General features: G+C 39.8%; 1 protein-coding gene across 1 annotated transcript; it reads left to right on the top strand.

Moving 5' to 3' along the window:
- Nucleotides 1-410: 410 nt before the first annotated feature.
- Nucleotides 411-27593, top strand: prtga (protogenin homolog a (Gallus gallus)). Its single transcript, XM_026379105.1, has 19 exons — nt 411-575; nt 2018-2320; nt 9826-9970; nt 10145-10278; nt 10419-10715; nt 10829-10988; nt 11501-11748; nt 13278-13442; nt 14392-14697; nt 15482-15670; nt 20801-20896; nt 21031-21217; nt 21704-21831; nt 22045-22215; nt 22406-22585; nt 22681-22804; nt 22912-23053; nt 23598-23714; nt 23871-27593. Exons 1-19 carry the CDS (start codon nt 509-511, stop codon nt 24228-24230), a joined length of 3519 nt encoding a protein of 1172 aa, XP_026234890.1. The 5' UTR covers nt 411-508; the 3' UTR covers nt 24231-27593.
- The last annotated feature ends 1 nt before the right edge of the window (nt 27594 follows it).

Here is a 27594-nt window from a genome sequence, read left to right as displayed (position 1 = left end):
ATAATAATAGTGTTACCTTCACTAACTTCAGTTTCGGAGTGCATGGCCGTCTCCTCCTGAGCCTGTGACCTGCAGCTAACGTTAGGTGGCGTCGGACTAAAAGCTTCTTTTCGACCTGGAGATGTGATTTATTGACCACGTCCGTCCCAGAGGAGGAAACTGTTCTCCAGCAGAGGGAAACTGTTCTCCAGCAGCTCCTCACAGAGGAGGAAACTGTTCTCCAGCAGCTCCTCACAGAGGAGGAAACTGTTCTCCAGCAGAGGGAAACTGTTCTCCAGCAGCTCCTCACAGAGGAGGAAACTGTTCTCCAGCAGCTCCTCACAGAGGAGGAAACTGTTCTCCAGCAGCTCCTCACAGAGGAGGAAACTGTTCTCCAGCAGCTCCTCACAGAGGAGGAAACTGTTCTCCAGCAGCTCCTCACACCGGGCTCCGTCCGCAGTAGCAGCGCAGTTCATGTGGAGGAAACAACTATGAGAGAGTAGCTAGCATGCACGGACAATTAATGTAAATGGCGCCTGTCCAAAGGAAATTATATCAGCGTTTGCTGTTCGTTGTGGTTTTTCTTCCAATCTCAGGTAAGTTAATCGTTTTTTAATATTTTCTGAGGGAGTAAAAACACATACTTACCGTAACTTGTGGGTGATTGTGGAGGTTTCACCGGAGCTCATCGTCCATCGTTACCAACGTTTAAATCCCCTGACGGTTGGAGTTAGCTTAAATAAACTAACGCTATAAATTTATGTTATGTTATCGACCATAAAAACTTTAATAAACCACATTGTTTATTACGTAATTAACTCAAGTTGATGTTTATAGTTTCTAATACTTTTACTTTGCATAAATAAAAACGCAGTAAATGTCATGGGAGTGAGTGCTGTCCTGTTTTAGCTAATTCAGACGTCAGTTAGCGTTAAGTTCATTAGCTTAAATTAATATTAATCCTCCAGAAAGGACGTTTTTGTTTGGGAGATTCAACTGAATGATTATTCATTACACGTAGTTTTTGCACTGACATGAGTTTATATGACTTGTTTTTATTTCCACCTTATTTATATATTAATGACAGAAACACCTGTCAGTATAATATAGTACAGCTGCTTTCACCTTCATACACTTAGATCAGCACCTCTCTAAACCAAAAACTACACTCTCCCTTCACGATGGTAGGATTTACTGCAGAGCTGTTCTATTATATTCCCCATTGACTTTATTAAGCAGACTACAGCTGGAGACCTGAGGTTGACTGAGAGCTAAATAATCAGCTTTCTTGGTCTATTTCATTTTAACCCAGATGTATAAAAATTAAAGAGACATATTTATTATAAAGTATTCATCCATCAAGTGCCTGTGAGTCGCAGAGACCAGCAGCTCGTCAGACAAACAAAACAATCTAATTAATACTAGTACAAAATTATTACAGACATAAAGCTGGTTGAATATATGAATGCAACTCGAACAAACATACTGTGAACAGGCTTTAGTTAAATGGTCCCTAAAATCCTTGTTATAAGATACAAATATTTGCACAGTTGTGGGTTATTATTGCTTTAAATTGCAGTTTTGTTGATATATATTGAATTTTAACCTTTTAGGATTGACAGTGTCTGTGTTCAGTCCACAAAGGTCACATTAATGAAACGGTATCTAAAGTTCATCCCAAGAGTTTGCTAATAGGTGTCTATATAAAATAAGGAGACTAATAGGATCCACAGTTTTTTATTATTCCATACAGAAAAACCTTACACAGCTACAATAAAGGATGGTAGATTTCCTTTTCACATGCTATGAGATATCTCACCTTAATCAGATGTTTTAATCTGTCTCATACACACGCACATCTGTAAATACCTGTCACCAACCTGTAGATTTTGAGGACATTATTCACAGCCTTCAATAAGTGAAAATCTATCCCACCAGTGTGACTGTTAATGCTTAAGCTTTGAACTCCTGTTGCCTTGCTCTGCTTCATAAGATTACTTCTCATGCCTTTTCTGACTGTCCTTTTCTCTTTCTACAGGTGTTTTATGCTTTAGTGAGTTATTTTTTATCAAGGAGCCTCATGATGTCACTGTCATGAGGAAGGAAGCTGTTATTTTGGACTGTCAGGCACATGGAGAGGCACCCATTGATGTCAGATGGCTCAGGAATGGAGTACAAGTGGTGGAGAATGAACGGGTGTACCTGCTCGCCAATGGCTCCCTTTATATTTCAGAGGTGGAGAGCAGAAGAGGAGACAAATCAGACGAAGGGTTCTATCAGTGCCTTGCTCAGAACAAGTATGGAGCAATCCTGAGCCAGAAAGCCCGTCTTACAATCGCAAGTGAGTGTCATGCTGGAAGTGCAGAGGCCATGTAGTGTAATGTCTTGTATTCTTGCTGTGTGCTATCATTTATTCAACACAACACTACAAAAATAACTTCTCCCTGCATGAATCATCCAAAGAGACTTTTCTGTTGTAATTATTAGGATTGGGATTATATTTTCTCCTTAGTGTGCATTCAAGACAGCCTTGTTGCTGGCAGGAACAGGGACAAACTCTTCAAAGTTAGAGCCCAGATAGTGTTTGGAAGGGGGATATGCCCATTGGAGTGGTAATGAAGGAGCAGGAGATGTGAAAGGTCAGGAGCTGTCCAGGATACTGCCTCTCCAATGCTAAAGAGCAGATGACCCCTATTCACAGGCCAGGGCTTTTATGTTATTACACTCTGATCGCTTGAGGAATTGTTCTTTTGGAATGCTTGTTCCTGTAGTGCTGTGTGAGTTGGCCTAGTATTTTTGGGGCGGAGGGTAGAGAAGCTTCAGGCAGGGTTGGTCTTTTGGGACCTTATATCCCCTCCTCCTACCTACAGGCCATGTATCTTGCTGTGTCACTTTTGCAGAATGTATCTAAACCCTTTTACATGCAAACATACAACAAACATTCAATTCAAGATGCTGGAAATGAGTTTGATATCAAGTCAAAAAATAGCTTTTGTGTATATGTATAGTCCTAAGATTGTAACCCTTGTTTATAAGCAAAAAATGTTACCTCGGATGATTAAAAAGTATAATTTTATTAATTTATTCATTAGTGTACTTGCTTTATAGGAGTGATGAAGGCTGCCAGTGGGTTTACTAGTTTGTTTTAAAATGGCACTTAGACCTTCGTGAGGGTCTATCTGGAAGCTCATAAAATTTGCACATACCTGAGAAATGCTCAGTTGAAGGACATGGAGCTAGCAGCGGGGGTCGTTGCGAGTGGTGTGCACACACACAAACACGAGCACACAAATGTCAATTGCTGTTTCCCAGTACCACGGCCTTACCCTGAGTGTCTAAATGACCAAACTTTATTGCAGGCTTTACCAGGTCAGTAGGGGCTGGAGGCTTTGCACACAATTGTTTTCTGCCTCACTTCTCTGGTAAAAGAGTGAAAAGCTTTTCAGTCTGACCGTTTTTGTCTACATTGACCCCCCCATGCTCGCAAAAGACACAGGTTTCTTCTAAGGCGATTGTTTGTCCTGATATCAGTGGACAGAACAGCTGGACCTGTTCACCAAAGCAAGGCTAATTATAATAATTGTAAAAGTTAAAGATTAGAGTAAAGTTTACATTTTGATTAAGAAGCCAGGATGGCAAGCCTCAGTAAACAGCCTGACTGTCTTGTACGACCTGCCCATTGCGTAGATGCTTGCTCACTGATTTGACTTACTGTGTGTAGATTTGTTCATACATTAAGTTGTGAACATATGGTTCACATAGTGTTACTGTGTCCAGGTATTTTCTGATTCCATGTGTTCCTCACTTTGTGCAACATGTGGATCCTCAGTACCTCTTTTGCAGAACTGTAGATGGATATCATACTGCTATGTCATGAGACTGGTTTCTTTACAAGATGTGAGTAAAGGTTAGAATGAGAAAAGGAGTGTTTTATGTGGAGAAATTGTACTGCTTGCAGTTGCTCTAATACTGTGCTCATATGTTGACTGTGGATTTGCTGGTTGTTCTTTGGGGAATGTAATAGATACAGAGGGTAAACTTAAACATTAGGTTAGAAGGACAGAATGCACAAAGGTGAGAAGGGATTTGGTCTTGATGAAAAGGAATGTGACACAAGAGCCACTGTGTGACTTTTGTCAATAGACTTCAGATTGATGGGGATTGTGGTACAGAGATAGCTTCCAGAGTTGGCTCCTGTTTTTTTTTGGCTGCTTGCACCATGTATTGCAGTCAAAGTGGCATCAGATATGTTCACAGTTTAGGAAACTCACAGAACAGTATGCCAAGGTAATCCTGTGTACGCAGGTATTATTGATGTGGTACAAAGTGAGGTCTGGAGAAAAGTACTTCATGGAGAATGTCCAGTGAACTTAAAAGAAAATATATACTTGGGCAGGGTTCACAACCATTTAACTTTATTTACAGCTCAGCTGTGGTACGCTATGTGTCTTACTATACTGATTTATAGCTAACCATTACCCACAAAAAGTACCTTGTTGCATTTGTTGCAAACCAGATATAATGGTAAACTTAAGTGATATGTTGATCATTTTAATGAATGAATGCTTGTTTAGCACCCGAATAAACCTTTCCCAGACCTAAATTATCACTACAAATAGATTGGAAGACATATTAGTTACGTTTAGACAACATATGCTCAAGTATGATGAGCGCTACTATGATATAAAGCTGGGTGGTCCAGCAGTGTAAGTATTCGGTAATTGTAATGGCATCTTGGAGTACAGTTTTGGTTCACGTGTCTTTAGAGGCTTACTCTCACAAATACAGGTGAATATACATTATTAAGTTTGTTATTATTCACTTTATTTGTGTTTAAAGCTGAGAGCAGAGCATTCTTTGAAGGAGATATTTGAAAGTACTGCTGCAGTAAACTTACAAAGTTCATCTTGGCTCACCGGCATGTTCATTGGCATTTTAAGTTGCTAAGAAACTTGTATGACTTTCACTGGCTCTGCACAATTAGAAGCCCTAATAAGACGAAAGCAAACTTCTCTCAGTGTGAGCTGGGATGTGGATGAATGAAATGCCATTAAGTGAGACAACTCAAAGCCAGGAATTTTGTTTTTCTCCTCTGCTGGATACAAAAGGTAACCATGGTTTTCCCTGAACAGCAGGCTCAGAGGTCAAAGGTTTCTTTAAAAAGTTCAATAGATGCAGGGCAGAGGGACAGAGCACAGAACTTAAATCTGTCTTACAATAATGTATAGCATGCCCTTTCAGTTTTATCAGTACTTGTGGTAGTCATCAGTTGGTCTATTTTTATTTTCATGAGCATTTTACATTTGTTATGTCAGCTAATCAAATTATTTTTCTAAAGTGTTGTGACAAAAGATGAATGTGAGTTAAAAAACAAATGTAGCTGTTTGCAGATTGACTTCTTTAACTTTGTGTGCTGATATGAAGATTAAAAACAATGAAACTACTGTCTGCAGTGTGTGTGGGATTGCTGTTGAATGATTGGAAAACTTTGTAGCAGAGATAAGGGATTGGAGGAGGGGATGAGTACTCCTTCTGACACCGCTCCCCCACTGCCCAGTCGGTGCTTTAAGAGGTCACGCTGCTCATGGGAATAGGTCTTTGTTTAGCCAGGACAGTGGTCACTTGGCTATCCTGCAGCCTGTGTGGAGCAGCAGCACATCTGCCAACCAGCTAGTGATTGATTTGTGGGCTTTTTCAGCTTTGCATTCTTCTACTTCTACTTATCAGCCTTCTTTTCTCCAGTGAGGTCATTAAACATTGTAAAGCACTCACCACTCAACTAAAAAGCATCTTTTTTTCATTTTACAGTTGAATGAGTAAATGTAAAACTAACTTATTTTGGTATAAATGTGAGATGCACTCCAGTTTACAGAAATAAGACCAATTTGAAGAGTATGTGTAAAATGATCTTGGTTGTTTCAGTGATGCAGGGTTTTTATGGGCCTCTTGATACTGATGGTTTTTAATTTAGTGTGCAGCCTGCATGATCAGAAGAGGAAAATCCATTTTAATGTCTCCCCTAAAGATTGGACCCTGGAAGGTGGCTTGTAAGTGGATGTTCACTTCCATCTACTTAGCTGAGTAACTACATTAACCACAATGTTGAAGCCATGCTGCATGTGCTGCTATTAGATATTTAAACTTTGCATGTGACCAGTTTTACAGATTATTTCTCTTCTTCAGGGCAATTTTTTTTTTTTTTCCGGTCAAAAACTGGATCACAAAACTAGCAACAGATTTATTCTTCTATATCTTAAAAAGCTCACAATATGCAGGTAATGTATGCTATGCTACTGACCACAGTAATTGTAGGAAAGAGGGCTGAACTAATTCCTGGTATTTGTAAGGGAACCTTTGTTTGGGCCTGACCTGTCCACTGACCCTCAGTGCGTTGAGCTGCTGGCATCAGCAGGCCCATCTGTTGTGAGCTGAAGGGCGGCAAACAGCTTTATTCTTCAGGTTGACCCACTGGAAGAATGTGCTGTCATAAACCACATATTTATAATTGTTTATCTTCAGCTTTTAGCTTAGCAGTATCTCTTGACATTGCTCTTACATTAATTAATAAGTGTTTCAGTTGGTTTTTCACATAGAGAGAAAAGTAGGGCATGTGGTCATCCACTAATAAAATAGTGCACGTCCAGTTAGCAGATGTGATTGATCCAGCAGAAAAGGATTTTATTTCAAAGCCCGCATTTACAAACCTTGCAGCTGGAAGACATATTGTTCTTTCTAGGTAGTTTTGCAGGGCAGCATTGCTGGTTTAAGGTGGCCATGGAGGGCTCTGCCTGAGTTGGGGGCTTGCCAGGATTTGTGGAGGTCAGAGGTGAAAGGTGTCATTGCTGAAAGGGCAGATGGTCAGAGCTGTTTCTTCATGCTTTTAGGGAACAGGCTGAGCCAACATTCTGTAGCAAACACAACAAAAGTTTTTGTTTATAGATTTTATATAATAAATAAATGGAAACAGCAAACCCTCTTTGAAAGTTGTCGACCTTGACGTGTTTGCACTGATAATTTCATCTTCCCATTAGATGCCCCTTGGCAAACAGCATCGTTCAAAGCAAAAGGTCAGCCTCCTATTTTCAGCTGGGGGTTCTTTGGCCAGTGCTCGATAAACCCCAGCAGATTTTCAACCTTGTCTTTAAGGTTTATCAATAATCAATGATTATCATGCTGTTTGTCAATCCAGCATCATTTGACTGAATAGCAAGGCAAAGTAGTGAGGCAGCGGATCAGTGCAGCTCATCTCTCATGCCCTGCAGTCATGTCACTTCAGCACCTTAATGGCATTTTTGTAAGAGCCAGCGTTAACATATAGGGTGGTTGGGAGGAGGTGGGTGTGCATGCCTCTCTCTACTTCATGTTTGACCCTGCAGCCATCATAAAATACACTTGTACAATTCTATACTTTCTAACTTCTGCAGTTGTCACAGCGGAGCTGGAGAAGTCTCTGGCTAAAACTGCTCCGCTGTTTGATAAGCAGGCTGTGGAGAGGATGTGAGCTGTTCTCCATGATGCTCAGCAGTTTGTGTAGCATCCTCCTCTCCACCACCTGCTCTAAAGGTTCCAGAGGAGCCCCCAGCACAGAGCCAGCTTTCCTGATCAGCTTGTTCAGTTTCTTAGTGTCGCTGGCTCTGATGCTGCTGCCCCAGCAGACGACAGCAAAGAATATTGCACTGGCTACAGCAGACTGGTAGAAAATCTGCAGCATCTTGTTGCACACATTAAAGGACCTGAGCTTCCTCAGGAAGTAGAGTCTACTCTGTCCCTTCCTGTATACAGCCTCTGTGTTGAACTTCCAGTCCAGTCTGTTGTCCAGGTGAACTCCCAGGTATTTGTACCTCTCCACCACCTCCACCTTCTCACCCAGAATGGACACAGTGTCAAAACCAGTTTTCTTCCTCCTGAAGTCCACAACCATCTCCTGTCTTCATGTAAATTAATCGGAAATCTAAATTAATATTCATAACTTCTGTTCCATGACCAAAATGTGGTGCTTTTTCACCAGCAAATGTTAGTTTGATTTGAAGGCATGTCGCTGTCAGTTGTGTTAAAGTCATAATTCACTGAGTGTTTGTTTTTTTAGCAGCTGGATCTCTACTGCTGTTTAGCACCAGCACACCTGTCAACACTGTTTACATATAATCATCAATCTTGGCCCGACAATTCTCATGTCAATGTAGGGATTTCCATCTCATTGTTTCATCTCTGTGGAGATATTTCTAAATGATCATTTCTAAGGGTTGACAACATGTAATCAAACACCAGCATACTGCTTTTTACTTTGCTATTTTCTTGACAATATATTTTTCTTTGCAATATAATGGTAAAGTAATTTGCTTCATCCTCACTTTCACACGTAGAATATAATTAGTTCGCTTTACATTTATCCATGTTAAACTTGTTTGCATATTAACATCTGTGTTGGCTGGTTGCATGGTCAGAACATTATGGCAGATAATAATTATTTATGTGTTTTGGTAAGGTTTTTTTCATTGAATACCTTAAATGTGTGGTTTTAAGTTGGTGCCTTGCTTGCTGCTCTTGTCTGTTTCTTCTTTGTTGAGTGCTGAGTGCTGTCAATGTTGTAGAAGAAGCTCTGGGTGTGTGCATAGAGGTTAAAGAGCATCACCGTGGGTTTGTTTATCCATTACTTAAGAGGAGATATTCCATCAGAAAGGAGGGCAGCAGTGTCACGTCTAGAAACTGACTCACTGAAGTTAGAAATAATAGCATTTGTATGAATACCATTACATAACTTTAGTTTTTCCTGTCTGCTATTGTGTAGTTCAGTGATGTCCATTTTGGATTTGATATATTTATGAAAATGCATGTGCTGTTAATATGTTAGATTAACGAAAAACAGAAAACATATTGTTTTTCGTCAATCTCAGTATTTGGTTTCTATCAGAACAGCAGTGAAATTGATTTATTTTAACAAATGATTGACCTCAGGCCTCTGCAGCTTTTAGTGCACAGCGGGGGATGGGACTTCAGTGGGTGACCTTAATGGCTTTTAGGACTTTTACAGCCCAAGAGGAACCACTGTCAAAGAGGGCATTTATTAAAGGAAAGGACTAAAACAACTTAAATCATTATAAAATGCACAGATTTCTGTTGGCTGTTTAGTTTACAATGAAAAGCATTATTATTCATGTTGGACCCTGCTTGCTTGCTGCTCAGCTGCTGGCTGACAACAGCTCAGTCTAAGGGAAACCCTATCCAACAGGATGTAGCTGTTCTACTCGAGTCATCACCTTCCCGTAGAACTCAGCAGGTCTATGGCATTAGGTAATTGGTATCTCTATTTTTTGACATCTGACTGTGATGGATGAATATCTGAAACACAAAAATTCAGAAATATCTGTAAAAAGAGATTTTATCTGTAAGAAAATAATACTGCTTTTGTTTGTGTAGAAATTGTTGTACGCTGCCTGTACAAATATTAAAAGTGATTCAAATACTCAGTTATATTTTTTTGTGAATGTAAAATCTTCCTTACCAATTTACTTTGTGAACAGTTTGTCATGTCTTTGCTTTGCTAATGTTCTGTAGTTTTTTGTGAAACCAATATTTGAGACAACTAATGGAGTGAAATACAACACCAGCTTTCACAACAAAGAAACACCTCAAGGGAAAGGAGCTTCCTTTGACAGTATCTTTACAAAACAACATGTAGGGGATAAAACATGAATAGGGAAGAAGTCTTCTCTTAGAAAAGCAAGAACCTGTATTGCCACACATGATGGGATAAAGAGAAACACTGTTGAAGAAGCTAATTGGAATTAAATTTGGGTATGGCATTACATATGAACTTAACTTGTCATTTGTTATCTTTTGTCACAGGTATTTCTGCTTTTGCAATCCAGCCAACATCTATAGTGGTGACTGAAGGCTCAGTAGCCAGGTTTTCCTGCAAAATCAGTGCCCACCCTCCTCCCATCATCACTTGGGAGTTCAATCGGGTCACATTACCCCTCACCACTGAAAGGTTTGCACTTTGCTATTCTTAGTTTTTACATGTGAAACAGGTCTTTTAAAACTGGACATAAAATATAAACTGTAACCCCTCTAAGCCATTATTGGCTGTTAGACTAATCTGCACTTGCCCAGTACCATAAGCATTAACAGCTGTGTCATATCGGTGTATGTCTCTGTGGTCTAGAATCACAGTCCTGCCCAGTGGTGTTCTTCAGATCCACGGTGTGCAGCAGATAGATGCTGGAAATTACCGCTGCATCGCCACCAACATTGCCAGTCGTCGAAGAAGCATAGAGGCCACCCTTACGGTCACCCCAGGTATGTCTCCTTGCTCTTTTTGCAAGTCTGGCAGTTGATGGCTCATTAGTTTGTTAAAGGATTTATGTCTTCACTTAAGAGACAGCACAAAGATGGAGTTTGTCATGTCTTCCTCCTTCTCTCTCTCTCTCTTCCTGTAGCTCCCAGCCCCCAGCTTCCCCAGAGGCCACGCATCATCGCTGGGCCACAGAACATTTCAGTGTCCTTGCACCAGAGTGCCATCCTAGAGTGCATGGCCACAGGGAGTCCCCGACCCATCATCTCCTGGAGCCGAGCGGACAGCAGGTCTATTGATGTTTACAACACCAGGGTGCTGGGAAATGGCAACCTCATTATCACAGACATCAAGCCCCAGCATGGAGGAGTCTATATGTGCAGAGCCACCACTCCTGGCACACGAAACTACACTGTCGCCTCAGCCAATGTCACTGTGTTAGGTAAAGGTCTATATAACTTAGTATAGAAAGTATACAGTAGTTTCATTGTATATATTTGAATTTTACATTAATCATTTACAATTCAAAAGCCTAATTTATATAATCTTCCAAAGCACCACCCTCTTTTGTGGAGTGGCCAGAGAGCCTGACCCGTCCACGAGCTGGCACTGCCCGCTTTGTGTGTGAAGCTGAAGGAGTTCCACCACCTCGAATCACTTGGCTCAAGAACGGAGAGAAAGTTCACTCCAACGGCCGAATCAAGATGTACAACAGGTATCTTTCTCCTCATGTCATGGGTAAAACAACGTAATTAGGCTCATATGCAAAATATTTGTCTCATCAGAAATAATTACAATTACACAAGAAGAAGTAGTTTAAACCCTTTTGTCATTTTGTAGTGACATTGCTTTTACTGTACATTTAACAGTTCCATGGATAAGAAACACTTGTCTTATCTGTCTGGAACTGTTTCCATACCATTTAATTGCATGGAAGAACCAGATAACTGTACAAAGGTAATAAACAGGAGTCTTACTTCATATGACTCTGAGATATTTAACGGTTGTTGAAGACCATTTTAAATAAACAATTGACCACTGTCTGTACAATAAAAAGGAATCTGAATAATTTACAGCAGTGCAAATGGGATTTCAGTTGGTTTCCCTTTAATTTGCTCCTGCTCCTTATTTAATTATATTATTAATAACTAAAGGACTACACTTTGGTAAAATAGCCTTATGAAGGATACCTCTATCTTTGTGTGTGTGTGTGTGTGTGTATTACAGCAAGCTGGTGATCAACCAGATCATCCCAGAGGACGATGCCATCTATCAGTGCCAGGCAGAGAATGACCAGGGATCGATCCTCTCCACGGCGAGGCTCATTGTGGTGATGTCAGAAGACCGGCCGAGCGTTCCCAGGAATATCCGAGCTGACACAGTGTCAAGCTCTGCCATTCTCCTGGCTTGGGAGAGGCCTCTCTACAACTCTGATAAAGTTATTGCTTACTCAGTGCACTACATGAAGGCAGAAGGTAATTGAAGTGTCCAAAACCAGGAGACATTTTTTTCATTGGTTCTTTTGTCTCAAAGGGCCAGTATTTTCTTAATTGAAGGGAAATTGTCAATAACATTAAGACCTTTTATGTATATGACCTTTGTAGCCTCAGGGCGTAGCATCTCGGGAATTGCCTCTTCCTACCTACACAGTATAATATAACTATGTCTTGTCAATGCTATATTGATGGACAGAGGTCATAAAAGGGGTGCTCATTCAAAATGTAGTACAACAGTAGCTTTTTCTTCACAAGCAGGAGTAGTCCTGTATACAACATATCCCTGTGGAGTTTCAAGATACAGGATCCCTTCATTTTGACTGATAAAATTCAGGATGCAGACAAAACTGTTCACAAAAAGCACAAGGGTTGTAGTGTGACAGCAGAATGGCCTTAATTCCTTTCAGCTTTCCTGGGAACTCTTGCTGTTGACAATAAGAAACACATTCAAATAATGCACCAGAAAAAACTTGAGCTTGTTCATTCATTCACTGCACTTAATTATAAGCCTACTGACTTCCACTGGGGAGGTGAAACGTACAGAGTTCAGATTGAAAAAAAAAGGAACACCTGCTGTACTTTGTTGAGCATAAGCAGGTCAACGTAAGACAGTTGAACAATTTTACTTAACTGGCATCTGACAGAGATTTTCTGCCTTTGATTTAGACACATTCTCTATGGTCTCAGTCACAAAGTGACTGTTCCTTTGACAGAGTGTCAGACAGTGCACTCTGCACCTGAGGTTGTAGACAGAGACACTTGGCCTTAAATGGTGGCTCCAATGGAAGGAGGAACTAATTAGCCAGTGTGATGGAGTGCCCAAAAGTGTGTATTCTGTGAGGAAAGTGGGAGGGTGTGAATCAGACAGGAAGGCAGGCTTACTGAGTCATTTAGACTCTAGAGAGGGCTTTATTGTTTGCTTCTAAGAAGTTTACAAAGTCAGAAATTAGACCAGATAGTTGTTTTTTCTCAGGGTGCAGAGACATGTTTTTGTGTGACTCTTACAATCTGCACTAATTAAATATCTGGTACACTGTTAAATCAAAAACTACTGCACATAAATATGAAGATAATTGTCTAACAATATTGAAAGGAGGACTGAAGAGACAATTCTTTTGGCCTGTGTTGTTATAAAATAAGAAATGTTATATTAACCTTATCCTTGTCCATAGCTGATTAGACTGTGTGTGGGTATTCAATAATGAAAAAAACACAGGTTTTGTTTTATACCAACAATATAAACATTTTTCATATTTTATTTACTTTTTTATATAGTTTTAAGTTGTAAACCTGCAGAGCACGTACATTTTGTTTTAATTTATCTAAATGAGAATGAAAAAGTTAAATAGACTAATGTTTTTAATACAAGACAGGACAATTTGCTTTTGTAAAACAAATGTATTTTCATCATCTTATTTTCATCCAGAAGAGCAACAAACGTGTAACGTCTAACCTTCCTATGAAACAGTAATATTTCATCCCCTTTTGTATTGTTGTCCTTTGTCCAGGATTAAACAACGAGGAATACCAAGTTGTCATTGGAAACGATACAACCCGCTATATTATTGATGATCTGGAACCTGCTTGCAACTACACCTTCTACGTTGTGGCCTACATGCCCATGGGAGCCAGTCGTATGTCAGACCACGTGTTCCAGAACACACTCGAGGATGGTGAGACATCATAGACGATAAGATCATAGACGATAGTGTTGATAACACAGTAAATACAAAAACAGGGAAGCAGTGGTGTTATTGAACCTCAACAGTCTGGTAGACTCTGTTATTCCAGAGGGAGTTCAGAGATTGTTTGTTTAGAAGATGTTTCGCCTGCAGTAAATGAGCTTTGTTGTTGACATTAGAGACAATCAAATTACTTGTGTTCACGGTGTGTGTACATACATGTGTGCGCATATGTACACAGCCTGATGAACGTATGTCTGTTTCTGTCTGTCCCATGCCCCAGGAGTGTTTTTGAATTCCAGGCAGACTTCGTTTACTCATAGTCTTGGCCTGCAGGTCAGAGGTTGCTGTGTTTGGTCTACATAACATAGACATACAATAAGTTATTACATTATGTTACATAGACTTTTTTGCATCCAGGACAGGCTCAGTGCCACCTTTGGTAAAGAAATCAATATTTATTAAGGGAGGAGTAAATGAGTTGTCTTTAATTTAGTTAATCATGCATTTTCACATGAAAACGGGATGTAAGGATCATATTCTGAGACTAGTTCATTTCATGGCTGTTCCCACTACAAATTGCAGCCACTATAATTTATGTTTGTCCATCAGTTTTAGGCTTGAAGTGAAGAATTGAAAAATGGCTTATGTTTATGTTTATGAGTTAAACAACCAGGCAGGAATGCCAGCTTTTGCTAATCCATCAAATTAATTAGCTGAAAAGTCAAGGTAATTTATCATGTTGATAGAATGATCACACAAACTTTAATTGTAATTTTTATTAGTCATTGATTTTTAAGATTACTCACAAAGACCTAATACAGCTATTGATCTTAGTGTGATTGCTATGATTATGAATCTGAACATGATTTCCTTGCACTCACCACAATCTTATTTTATCATATGATTAAATAATTCTTCTTGTCCGGTCTGTCTACAGTTCCCCTACGTGCGCCTGAACTTAGTCTCACCAGCCGAAGCCCCACAAACATCCAGGTGTCTTGGCAGCCTCTTCCAGAGAAGCTAAGTCGTGGCAGAGTCTCTGCCTACCGTTTGTCCTATCGCACCAGTACAGAGAATACAGTCTCGCAGATAGAGCTACCTGGAGAGAAGACCCTGCATCTGCTGGAAAACCTGCAGCCTGACACCATCTACCTTCTACGTATTGTTGCTGCCACGAGCGTAGGGTGGGGTGAGCAGTCTGCTTGGACGTCTCACCGCACTCCAAAGGCATCCAGTGCTCGAGGTACAACATTGGGAAGAAATTGAATTATCACTGATCAACTCAGTTTAGTTTAAACTATCAGCCGGCCCAAAGAGAAGAGCTTGCTTATCTTGTTAAGGGATTGTGTTTGTTAGTTTGTGACCTTTAACCTCCGCTGTCAGTAACATTGGAAGGGCTTCAGTCATGGGTCATAAAGGGAGCGACTCAGGCCTCTGGCTGGGAAAAAGTCTATGGCTGTTTAGAGGTATATCTGACGCTTTGATGCAGGGGAGGGGAGGACACTTCAATCACTTGCATCTTTTTCTGGCATCTTGGTGCCTCCCACTGACCACATGAGAAAAGATGCAAGAAGAGAGGACATGAGTAAATATATTTTTTATGAGATATCCTCTCCTCTCAGCTGACTACATATATATATTTATATATATATATAAATTAAGTTATTTAAAGTTATTGCAGCATGTTTGTTTCCAGTTTAAACTCCTTCTGCTGGTAAACTTCATTCTCCTGACTCCTAAAATAAAAATGTCTTGAATCACTCCCTTGTATGTCAGCATGCCTGTCCCTGGTCTGCACTGAGTGTGAAACAACTGGTGAAGATGGTGAAATCAGGAGCCTCAAGTTCCTGTTTTTTAAGAAACCTCAGTCATATATTATAATAAGCAGACCAACGACTTTGACTCATGTTTCATGTAACTCGGTGTGAAAGTCCAGTGTGTGTTTTTTATCATCAAGTTTTTTGTTTAGTGTAAAATTGCTAATCCATCTTGTACATAAAAATGTTTTTGTTATCTTTTCCCTACAGTTCCTCTGGCTCCCGAGCTGCATTTGGAGCCTTTAAACTGCACTACTATTTTGGCGCGCTGGCACTTAGCACCCCGGAACTCAGCCGGCGTGCAAGGCTACAAACTATTCTACCATGAGGAGAACCAGCCTGAGAACACCCCACTTCAGCTGCGTGCCTCAGTTAATACACACACCATCGAAGGCCTTGGTGAGTGTTATTTCAGATTATTTGAGTCACCTCTTGCTTTTTATATCCTGCCTATTGTATAGCGTATATAAGAATCAGCAAATCTCAACCTCTCGACAGTATGCACCCACATTTTTCTACACATGAAAACAAAAGCATCCTAATTAGCAGTCAGTAAAATTATTCAAGCTCACAAAGTGAAAAGTTAGTTGTTGATTTAAAGCAGCAGCAGCATCTATTGATGCTGATCTTTTAATTGGCTTAAGTCTTGTCATGTGTCAAATTGAGGTTCATTAGGCGTGGAGCCGAACAGCAACACATCCCACCTCCATGACCCCCCAATCTCGGTGAGAGATTTCACTGTGTGTCTTTTCAGCAGCTGCTGCATAGTGTTTGGGGCACATCACAGCTCTTCTGGCCTTTGGGTCAGATTCATTTTGGCTTTTTTGTTTGAGGGAGGAAAGGGGTCCCAGGCCACAGCTCAGGCAGTGGACAACTGACCATCTGTGGCCAGAGGGGGTCAACCAGGTGGTCAGCTGCTGACTTGTAAATCATGAATGTTGGTGCTGGAACGGGTTGAGAAAGAAAGAAAGAAAATTAGGGCCCACTATAAATTACTGTAGGTGTTAAATCTTAACTGCTACAGGCATAGTTAGTTAGATATTTGGTACAATGGTTTAAGCTGTACTTATTTAAATACTAGTGCTACAACTTCAACAACTACTCTTGTTTATAATGATCACATTAACACTAATAACAATGACCATTAACACTGATTAAATTACTAAACTAAACTACTCAAACATGTAGCCATACCTTGGATTCCAGTTTATTGACATTTTCACACAATGGTCATAAGCTGGTCAGTAAGTGAGTTTTTTTCTTTCATGGTTCTTTCTTGTGTAATCAGATATCTCTGTATTGAGAGAAATATGTCAATACACCCTTGTATTCATTACAGGTCAGTATTATCAAATAACAGCCGACAGTAAATTATGTTTTCAGAACAAAAGGAAGCTGCTGATAAACACTGAGCCAATCATCAACATTAGCAGCAACGAAAAAGGGAGCTATAGTTGAATCAAAAGGATTTTCCTGTTCCTTTTTTTGATAAGGAGTGTTTGCAGGACTGCGTTTTGAAGCAAGGGATGCTGTTTTGTGGAGGCTGATTTATTATGTGTTTTATGACTGCTCTGAGCAGTATTGCTGGAGGAACATTGACTTCAAAGAGTCTCATTGTGTTTGGCTTTGAGGGCCACAAAGATAGTTTATTAGCCAAGACGTAAAGGAAATGCAGGCTCTCACCAAGTGAGCTGTAGGCTAAACAATGAACATGTCTTGTGAGCTTGCTATCTAGCAGCTCGGAGATTCTTTTCTCATGCTGCAGCACTGTGCACGAGGAGAGGTGTAAAGAGAAGCAGCTGACCTCCAGTGTGACAACACATCCTGCAGCAGAATAAACTCTGCTGTGCTGTGGGGAACCTGACTAAATAGCTGTGGGGCTTTTTACCAATCATCACTTCCTTCTTCAAGATATTGCTTCATATACAGAATTATTACAGCTGCATCATTTATCAAAATTAATGCAAATTAATAATTGTAGAACAACTCATAATATAGACAGTTAAATAACTTTAAACACATTTAAAATAAATAGTTAAATAATTGAATACAAAATTAGCTAAAAGCTTAATTTAACATCTCATATTTCTAATGCGATTTTATTTTCATTTGCAAGAGGAAGAATGTGCTGTTTTGTTTTTCCTTTACATATTCTTACCTTCTACTGTAGGTACGCAGCTACACAAGAATAGCAACTGCTCTGTGTCTAGAAAGAAATATGTTTTATAAAAGGAGTTAGATTATTTTTTGGACTATTTAACTATGCTTCAGTACAGTGATTGACTCTGCTACACCCTGGTATTCATTATAGATCAGTCTCATCAATAACAGCCAACAGTAATGTTGGTATTTACATATAAATGAACACATAGAGAGTGTGGACAGGGCTTAGATTTAATCAAATGTATCTCCTGTACTATAACAGTGACATGACATTAATAAGCTAACTCCCACAAACTACTACTGAAATACTTTGATTTCAGGTAGTCTAATGTAAGATTTTGTGTCCTTGAGACTGCCAAATGCTCAGTGTTGATTTTTCGTGGCAGGTTTCTGCCATTTAAATCGGCTTATACAGTAAATGCGTTTCCTATAATCCTTGTTATGTTGTAGACAGCAGTCGTCCCTTCTTATGCCATTAACACTGATTTCTGAGCTATCAGCTGTGGCAAAACTGGATGCTGCTGATTCAGCTCTGTGTACAGCTGCAGAAGGACATGCTCTGAGCTGGCTGTTAAATTTTCACCTATGACAGTCCAGATGATTGAAAGTGCACCCTCACAGGCAGGAATGTGTTTGTGAGGCTCCAGTTGGGTATAAATGACACAGTGATGTGACCTTTCCTCGCATGTGTATTCCCTGCTTTCAGGAGATGAGCATGTAGTCAAAGTCTTGGTTAAAATACCTGTCATACCTGTTGACACCAGGCTGCACTGTGTGCACAGCTGAAGATTTATCTCATAGCTACAGGTCATCTTCTACACTCTTTTTTTATCCAGCACAAGGCAATAAAGACTGGATTTGAATTCTGGCCATAATTTTAAAGGTCATTTTCTGTTTAACTTGTGCATGTGTGCGTCAGTATGTGTCGTGTTGATTTGTGTGAGTAAGGACAAAAAAAGAGGGGGAGGAGAGAGATGATAGATGCTGCTTTGAGGGTTCATGTGGGAGATGACATTTATGGACCCTGGCTTGCTCAGCCTGGGGGGCCTTTTGCAGGAAAGAACAAAACCTCAGGGGCCAACAGGATCTGCATCTTGGTTTTAAAAAAGGGTGACCACAAATGGCTAAAATATGCTGTTTATTGGAAACAGAATAATTTATGGGACCAAAAGTCATGTGAGATTTATCCCAGTGGGAAGGGCAGGAAAATGTCTTCACTGAAGGAATGACATGCCAAGCTGACGGAGGCGCTCCAGCAATATAATGTGTAGTGATGCGCAAATATTATACTTAAGCTTCTTAAATGTGTCTCTGTTTTATTGGGAATTGAATATCATTAATTTTGGAACTATTTGACAGATAAAACAAGGCATTCAAGAACATAACCGAGAATTTGTGACGGTTAGGTTGTAGTATTTTTATTAAGTTAGCACACAGCCCCTTTTGAGTTATAGATAAGTAACAATTTAATAACTATCTGGAAGTTGATTCATGGCAACTGGACTTTCTCAGTCAGTCAGACTGAAGAAGCTACCTGGATGAGTGGTTTCAACCTAACAAGAAGGAAGTCCAGTTGCCATGACTCAACTTCCAGATAACTTCACCTGGACGACAGAGACCGACCAATTTAATAACTAATGAAATAGCTTCAGGTGTCTGTGGGTGAAAACCAAACTTATCTGCCACAGTTTCTCTTATTAAGACACTGTGTTGCTACCTATTAAGTGGCATTTTATTTAGGCTCTAAGTGTTTCCTGCTTTTCCACTCACTTCCTCTGCTTGACCCTCCCCCTTCAGAGAGAGCCCTGTAAGCCCTCTTTTTGCAGGATTTAGCTTGCCCAGATTCCATGTCAAAGGTCATGGCCCAGATGTCACAGTTTCCCCCCTCTCCGGGCTCCTCTCTCGCATAATTACGGCAGACCCATTGTATTGTAGAGCTGGGTAGAGGTGCATACTACTTGCCTGGTCCTCTTTAGCAGTAGAGAGAAGCTTAGCTAAGTGTGCAGAAACTCTGGTGGTTTCGATGTTGACCAAAAACTATATTATACTATAAAAAAAACATATCTAACATATCTTTTTATTTCTCTGATCAGTTGTGGCATGTTGAATATGCATCAACTCTGCACAAAAAAGTTTTAAAAACTCATGAGACAGTTTTATTGGTGATTTTTGTGGCTGCATATTTCTCTTACCCCTAATTGTTGTGGCACAAAGCTTTTTGAGTTGTAGGTAGTGAGAATCTCTATGTAAAAAAAGAAGCTCATCTCATATTCCACACCCGTGACCCCGGATTCTTTCAGAGTTTTATCTCAGCCTGACCTGCTGGCCCTGGTCTGGCTCCAGTGAAACTCCTCAGGGCTACGTGGGGGTGCAAGTAGCTGGACTCCACCCCTACTAAACGTCTCTAACTTCCATGGAGACAAATTCATCTGCTGTGGTCTTCCTCTTCTCAACCCCCTGCATGTCTTATACAATAATGGAAACTAGTTTTCTGTAGGTTATAAATATAACAATGGTAACAGGTGGCTAAATTAATTTGTGTAAAGTTGTGAAAAATGTGTGAATTTATATTTAAGCTATTAATTTTAGTACACATTTCTAAAAATCCATACACCTGCAAGAAACCATGACATTAATCGTACAGTTAATATTCACTCACTAATTCGATGAAACGACACACATGATAACTTTCAATAATGGTACTATTCTAACCTATTTAAACACAGTCTTAATCTTAACTTTAACATTGAGGTCAGAAAATACATTACATGTTATACGTTGTCAAGCAAATATTGGTACAAATATTGTTTTCATCTTGAAAATCAGACATTAGAGAAACAATAACAGTAAAGAGGTTGGGGATCTTACATTTAAAATCAACCTTGATCATTATTCTTTTAGGAGCGAAAGAGACATTTGGTCAGATGGCTTTTGTTCAGGAAGAGGGTCTTTAGGGTCACTGAGGCATGCGACTGATGTTGACCATCAGAAATGTCCTTCCCAGGGGATTTTGTTCGTCAATTTAACCCCTAGATCCTGGACCTGAATAGGAGTGGCCTGTTCTGCTGCCCTGGGTGCTGCAAAAATTGACCAACTGAGCATCTGTCAAACTGCCTTTCCTCTCGTTCCCACCACCCCATCCAACCAGAAAACCTCACTGACCCCGCACCCACACAGTCCAGCTCTCTTTCACTTTGCACCTCTGTTTCCTGTTGGCTGCAGGACTGGAGTGTTATGACCTGTGTTGAATTAATACCTTAAATGTAGAGCGAGCTTTGTGAGTGCTATTGAAGTTCAGATCTGAGACTTCAGAGACTGTATTTCTGTGTTTATTTACATTCAGTTTCTTTTCATTTCTGCATAAAGACCCGAGGAAGAAGTACCATGTTAAGATTCTGGCTTATAATTTCATCGGAGATGGCTACCAGGCAGACCAGACCATCAGCACACCTGGATGTGTTTGTAAGTGCCACATTTACATTAAAATAATTTTAGTTTTCAGGCTTGTTTTAGTTTTTTGGTTTTTTTAACAACCGTTTTGCTCAGCAATTTCTATTACTGAGGGTTTATACTATTAACATCAATGCATCTCTCAGCTGTTCGAGATCGGCTCGTGCCCCCTCCACCTCCTCCACACAATGTGTATGCAAAGACCAACAGTTCAACCGCTGTGTTTCTGCACTGGGGCCGACCAGCTTTCACCTCCAGCCATGCGGTCAACTACACCGTCCGCTGCAACCCCGTAGGCCTGCAGAATGCCTCCCTGGTGCTCTACCTGCAGACGTAAGAAATTCTTCATTTCATTTGTTTTTCTTCTAGAAGCGGAACTCCACAACAAGCTGAACTTCACTCACACATTGCACATATTATGGCCTAATACAGTAGATCCAACACACTTCTGTTCACTGATAAACTGTTATATAATTAGTTCATAATCCGTCCTAATACATTTAGGGGACACTTGGCAGATGGTGTGTTGGCCAAAGTGAAGTCAGCCTTGACAACACTTTCTGGGAACTGTTTTCAGGACACCACTATCTCTGTGTTGCTTCTTTCTCCCCCATGCCAGCACAGCACCATCTGCCGGCCATTTAATCTAAAACCTGAGCTGAGGAATATCATAAAAGACCACATAATATTTCAAAACAGACATAACTGCTGACGTTAATGAACTTGTTTGGTTCTTCGACTTTGATGTCATTAAGTGTATTCTACTGACATAACATTTGCTTTGAGTAAACTGGTTGTATTTATGTCTTTATTCTGTAGGTGCGAGCAGAGCATCCTGGTGAGAGATCTGGAGCCCAACACTAAGTATGAATTTGCAATTCGCCTTCACATTGATCAGCTGTCCAGTCCCTGGAGCCCTGTGGTCTATCAGAGCACATTCCCTGAAGGTGAGCACAGTGTGTAATGTAGTAAGTTTAGTTTACACAGCACATGTCGGCGTTTTATTGTGAAGAAGTTTTTTTTTTTTTTTACTCTTTAATATAAAACTCTCATTTTCACATGTTGAAGTTGCCATATGACATATGAAAAATCCGTGATGTACTGATATAGTATCCATAGTGTTTTTATTTGACTTTTTTTCTTCTCATTCGTCCACACAGCTCCCATGATGCCCCCTTCCAATGTAAAAGTAACTCTGATTGAGGAGGACACTGCGCTGGTTTCATGGAAGCCCCCAGATGAACCTAATGTAGCTGTGACACATTACACCATTCTGTACGCCTCCAGAAAGTCTTGGCTAGCTGGGGAATGGCAGGTGCTGCAAAGAGAAGGTAAATAGTAGGGACACACACAGAGGAGGGGACACACAACAACTTTCTGCTGTCCTAGACAAAGATTTGATGTGAAATCAGTAACTTATTTTATCATCCAAATCATGTCACTGTTTTTAAGAAGAAACTAGCGTTTTCTTAAAATTAAAAGTCTTTCTGGTAAAATAGCAGAGTTAAATCTCACCAACAGGGAGCATCACCATGACACTGCTGGAGAACCTGAAGCCTGGTCAGGTTTACTTGGTGAAAATTTCAGCTTCCAACAACATGGGTGATGGACCGTTCTCTCACACGGTGGAGCTGACAGTACGAGCTGATCTGTCCTCCGGTCACGATCCCCAGCTGTCCCGTGACTCGGCACGTGCCACAGGTCTGTGACCTCAACATACGACTTCATATCCCTATGTTTTTGTAACTGAAATATGGTGAAGTTAGATGGTAATATGACGTCTTTGTGTCTCACAGCCTTTTCTGATGGCTTCTATCATCTGGACCAGAAGTCAATGACAGGGATCACTGTGGGAGTCTGCATCGCTCTCATCTGCATCATCATCTGCGCCCTCATCATTGTCTGCAGAGGCAAAAACAGGTAAAACTGTGTGTCTCAGCACAGTGACAGCAGCATTCACTGACCTCCTACATTACATCTTGTTGATTTTCCTCTATCTGCAGTGACATTGTGTTTATTTCCTTTAGGAAATCTTCATCTGTTAAAACGTACAGAGAAGGAGTCAACACATCTGCCTCGGCTGCTGCACATCTGGGCTCTGAGAGACGAGCTGAGAACACTGACGTGACCGTGCCGATGATGAGTCAGAACGATTTCATTGATGCCAAGGTAGTTTAGACTTTGCTCAGCGTTTAATAGACTCTAAAATTTTGGAATTTCATTTAAGCCTTGAAAACATTTAGATCAGATTTTTTATTATTCAGTGGTGATTTACTGAGAGGCTGCCTCTCTTTATCAGGAACACCCTGATCACATTGACACAGTTAACATGTTCATGTACATGTTCATACCTGGAAGCTACCAGGTGTGTTATTTTAAGAACATACCCATTGACCATCTGTTAATTCAATTATTTTTAGTCTGTTCTTTTGTAGTACATTTTAGTTTGCTTTGAATTATATCATCAGTTTTCTTTGTCTGTAGTTTAAGAAAGAGAAGGTTTCATACTTTTGTGCTTTATTTAAAAGTGCAATTCTGCTTTTGTGAAACAAAAAAATTAAAACTCTCAAATATATTTTACCATGATAATAATTATATTTAGAATCATTTGATACTGTAGTTGAAAGAGTAGTAAAGTAGTAAAGTCACTGTTAATTACATTCATTCCACAGTCAGAACTGGATATGGCTTACTATTCATACTGTACTTTTAGGGTGGAACAAACCTCATTATCAACTCTCTTGGTCCGGTTCAGCCTAACGTTGAGAGGAAAAAAAGATGGTTTCCCTTCAGCAATAATGTGAAAAAAGACAGAAGTAAAGCAGTACAGGTGAGAGTGAGCATGATGAGTCCTGCTTGTTAAATTGTCATCATAGATCAGTGAGGAGATGCATTGGTTGCTGCTGAGCTGAGCCCAGATCAGGCCGGGAGTACAATACTTGAATTACTGCAAACTAACTGGAGAAACATGTTGTCTGTGCTGCAGAATAAGAGACACGGCTCCTACCAGCCAGGAACCACAGTGTTGGCCTACGAGGAGGAGTTGTCCATCTCTCCAAACCAGCCCACCACCTTGCAGGAATTGCTCAGATGTGGACACAGTGACACAGAGGGATCTTCTAACAGCGAGGGCAGCCACTCAACCAGCGACTCAGGTCGCTACTCGCACGACGAGACAGAGTTGACCAACCTGTCTTCTGGTCCCAGCAGCCGCCCCCCGTCTCTGACAGCGGAGCACAGTGGAGACTCAAACTGCTGCAGCCCTGAAGAACTAAAGGAGTCGGAGGAGAACGGCTGCTGTCGCCATGAAGCACTGAGCAGTTCTCGGTCTGAACTTCCTCTCTAAGTGTGTGTGTGTGTGTGTGTGTGTGTGTGTGCGTGCGTGAAGGCTGTGGTATACTCGCGACAAAGTCAAACTCAAAGGTAACGAAATCTACCTAGTGTGCATGTATGGGAAACCCTTTTTGTGGTAATGTTTTGTTTGTTTATGTTTTTTTGTCTCTGTAGATGTTTTATGTCTATTTTTGGTCCCTCGTTGTCATTTTATGGTATTTTGTGTTTAATTTTCTTTTTTACTTGTTTTTTTCCAGTCTCTGTGCTAAGCTAAGCTAACTAGCTGCTGGCTGTAGCTTCAAATTTTAAACATTTTGCCAAAATATCAGACTGTTCCTATAATAATGTAACAGCCAACAGAAACCCAGCTGAGAACAGATTTGACTAAAACCAGTCATATAACACATTTTCTTTTGTTGCAAATATACCCGGCCTGAATGTAAGTGTGTGAGAACTGAAATCATGACAGAAAGGTGTGAAAATGAGAGAGACCTTTTTTTTTTACCTTTATTCAACATACATTGAACAGGAAGCCAACAAACAGCCTTTAATAATATAAAATGTTGGCCGGGACGGTCCTTTGATTTCTTTTACTTGTTTTTGTTTTCAGTGTCTTGTTTATTTGTGTTTGTATGTTTGTGGAAAATCCCACCCACCATGAATGTTTAAAAAAGATTGTCAAAATGTGAAGAAGGCGATATTTCTGATATTATTTAAGAGAGTTTATCACTGGAGCCTTTTTCACTAATTATCTACCTCAGTTTACCTCCGGGTAAACTTTCCACTGTATATTTAATAACTACTTATACCTTATGTGATGAGCTGCTTCAGTTTCATAACATTTGATACTTCCTGATGACTTTTATTCTGATTGTCATCTTATTTTGTCTTATCTCTTGTTTTTGGATGGTAAGGGCGCTGCAGCTTTTTCTCCTCTCGCTCCACCTGTTGTGTGAGCACACCGTTTATTTATCACCTCAGATGTTGCTGAGGTACTGAGCCAGTATTAATAATATTGTTTTGTTCATTTTGTCCATTATTGGGTAATGGTATGAATGAGACAATGAATGTCTGCTTTTGTTTCTGTGTCAACGTGCAGCTGCCCTTGCTATTCCTGTTTTATACTACCTCTTTTAAGAATTAATTTTATTGTCTTATTGTTTTCCCAAACTCAGGGAACAAAGTTTAGTACATTTGAAACATCGTGTAGTGTTACATGGTGAAATGACAGGGTATCTTCTCAGTACTAAACAGCTGTAGTGTGTACTTGCATAACAGAATATGCTATGAATGTATCTCAGACATTGTGTGCCAGTAGCTCAGATGTTTGTGCTGCCCTCCCCACAGATGGAAACCCCCTCTGTAGTTTCTCCTCAGGTCCTGAAAAGTGTGTTTTTACTACAGATCCTTTTGTTTGTTGAGTTCTTCCTTCCTAGATTCACACCACAAGTGCTTGCAGTCGCATGTCGGTACAAAAAAGCTTTATAATTGGCCTTAAAATGGAAAACATCCCTCAGATACTGAAACCGAAGCTGGGTGTCACTGAGGGAGAAGCTCCACATGAGTTTGCAACACATGAAGAGTGATTGTTGTAAAATCAATGAAGTGTTTAAGTGGAAATGAAAGTGAAGAATTGAATGAACACCTCAGAAAAAAATCTATATTTTTGTTAGAAGATATGTACTACTGAGTACACGTTGTAGTTACTTTTCTTCTGAGTAGTTTTCGCTTTGCTGTAGAGAAAAGATTAGCACTTGTCTCCCAAGTAGTTTTGTATTATCAGCCAATGTGCAGCGGTGACTGTGACACTATTACCCAAAGAGTTGTTTGCTACGTGAGTTTATTTTAATGTCTCAACTAATCTCTGGCGGAAGGTTACTGAGGAATGTGAAGTAATCAAAACGCCGTTAGACCAAAGAGGAAACGTGGCCTTGGAGAACAGTTGTTTTGCTGCTTCTCTAACAAACGCCTTGCACATTAGTGGCCTTGACCTGTAACAAGAGTAGTGTGGAGAGTTGTAGGTTCGAACTGTGAGGAAGTGCCGGCAGGATTTACAGGCACTAACCAACGACGCAGTGATGATTAATAATCAGTTATATGCACGTGAACCAAATTGTCCTGTCGAATCATGTCCTGAGTTCCTCAAACTGTTGGAAAACACGTCTGTACATTGTAGGTGAAAATAATAAGAGATAAATACAGTATATTATATTGAATAGTAGTGTGTTTTACAACAGTGCAGTAATGTGTAAATGTGCACCCACTGATTTCTCACCCTGAGAAAAATAAGTTATTATAAAATTATTTAAAATTTTGTATTTGAGAAATTTTGTGGATATAAACATTAAGAATCCACTTTTTAAACAAGAAATCTATTTTTATGTGAGTCTGTCATTAAAATGGAATGGTTTTATTTTGAGAAATGCATCTTATTAAGGTCTCACAAATAGTAATTACTGCAGTTTTGAATTGTTTTATGCCAGAAGAGAGATTAGAGAAAAGTCAGTGGGTGTTCAAATGTTTCCACATTGCTATATTTTTAATCAAAGGACTCTGTGGATTCAATCATGGGAAATTTGGGGATAAAAAGTGACACAATCAGATTAACTTAAAAGCAAACAACATAAACCAAAGATTTTTTCAAAGGTCACTGTTGCATATTGGCAAGAAATCAATTTCAGACATCCTATCTTTGTGTGAAATGTCCCTCTCTGTGTTTTCATACACCTTTTATAACTGTATAACATGTTGTATTATGAGAAATCAAAATGAAAATGTTACTTAATGTTTCTTAATCAACATTTATTACAACAAAATTAAGTTTTCCTCTTTTTTCATCTGTTGTTTTTCAAGGTAAAATGGATTTTTGATACTGGAATCATGTTTACCCTGTTTTGTAAATTAAAACGAGCATGCACATTTCCATTTTAACTAGAATCCTATAATATTTTCATGTGTCTTACAATTTTATAGCTTTATGGTCCTGAAAACAACACTCACACCCGAAAACACTGTGTTAAAGGAGTTTGTTGTCCGAGCAGGTGAATTTAAATTGGGTTAAAATGGAAAGTCTAGTCTGTGTATGATCCAGCTCGCTCTTTCTTCTCCCCTTTGCAGTAATGTTGTGTTTAAATAATGTTCGGTGGAGCGCTGTGGGTCATTTACAGTGAAACTCAGGGGGACTCACAGCTGCTCTGCCTCACAGAGAAAGATTGAATGTATCTTTTTGAAATTATGATGTTTTTCTGATATCTTCTGTTAATATTTTGTTATATTTTGTCAGTTTGTGTTTGTCTGCCAAAAAATGTTTAGTTAGGAAATGTTAGACAGCAGTTAATTATGAAAACGTCTGATTCTCAGTTTAAATAAAATTCAAA

The sequence above is a fragment of the Anabas testudineus genome, chromosome 3, assembly GCF_900324465.2.
Source record: "Anabas testudineus chromosome 3, fAnaTes1.2, whole genome shotgun sequence".
NCBI classification, from domain to species: Eukaryota; Metazoa; Chordata; class Actinopteri; order Anabantiformes; family Anabantidae; genus Anabas; species Anabas testudineus.
Note: the sequence above shows the minus strand (reverse complement) of the source record. Positions and strands in the feature narration are given on the sequence as shown.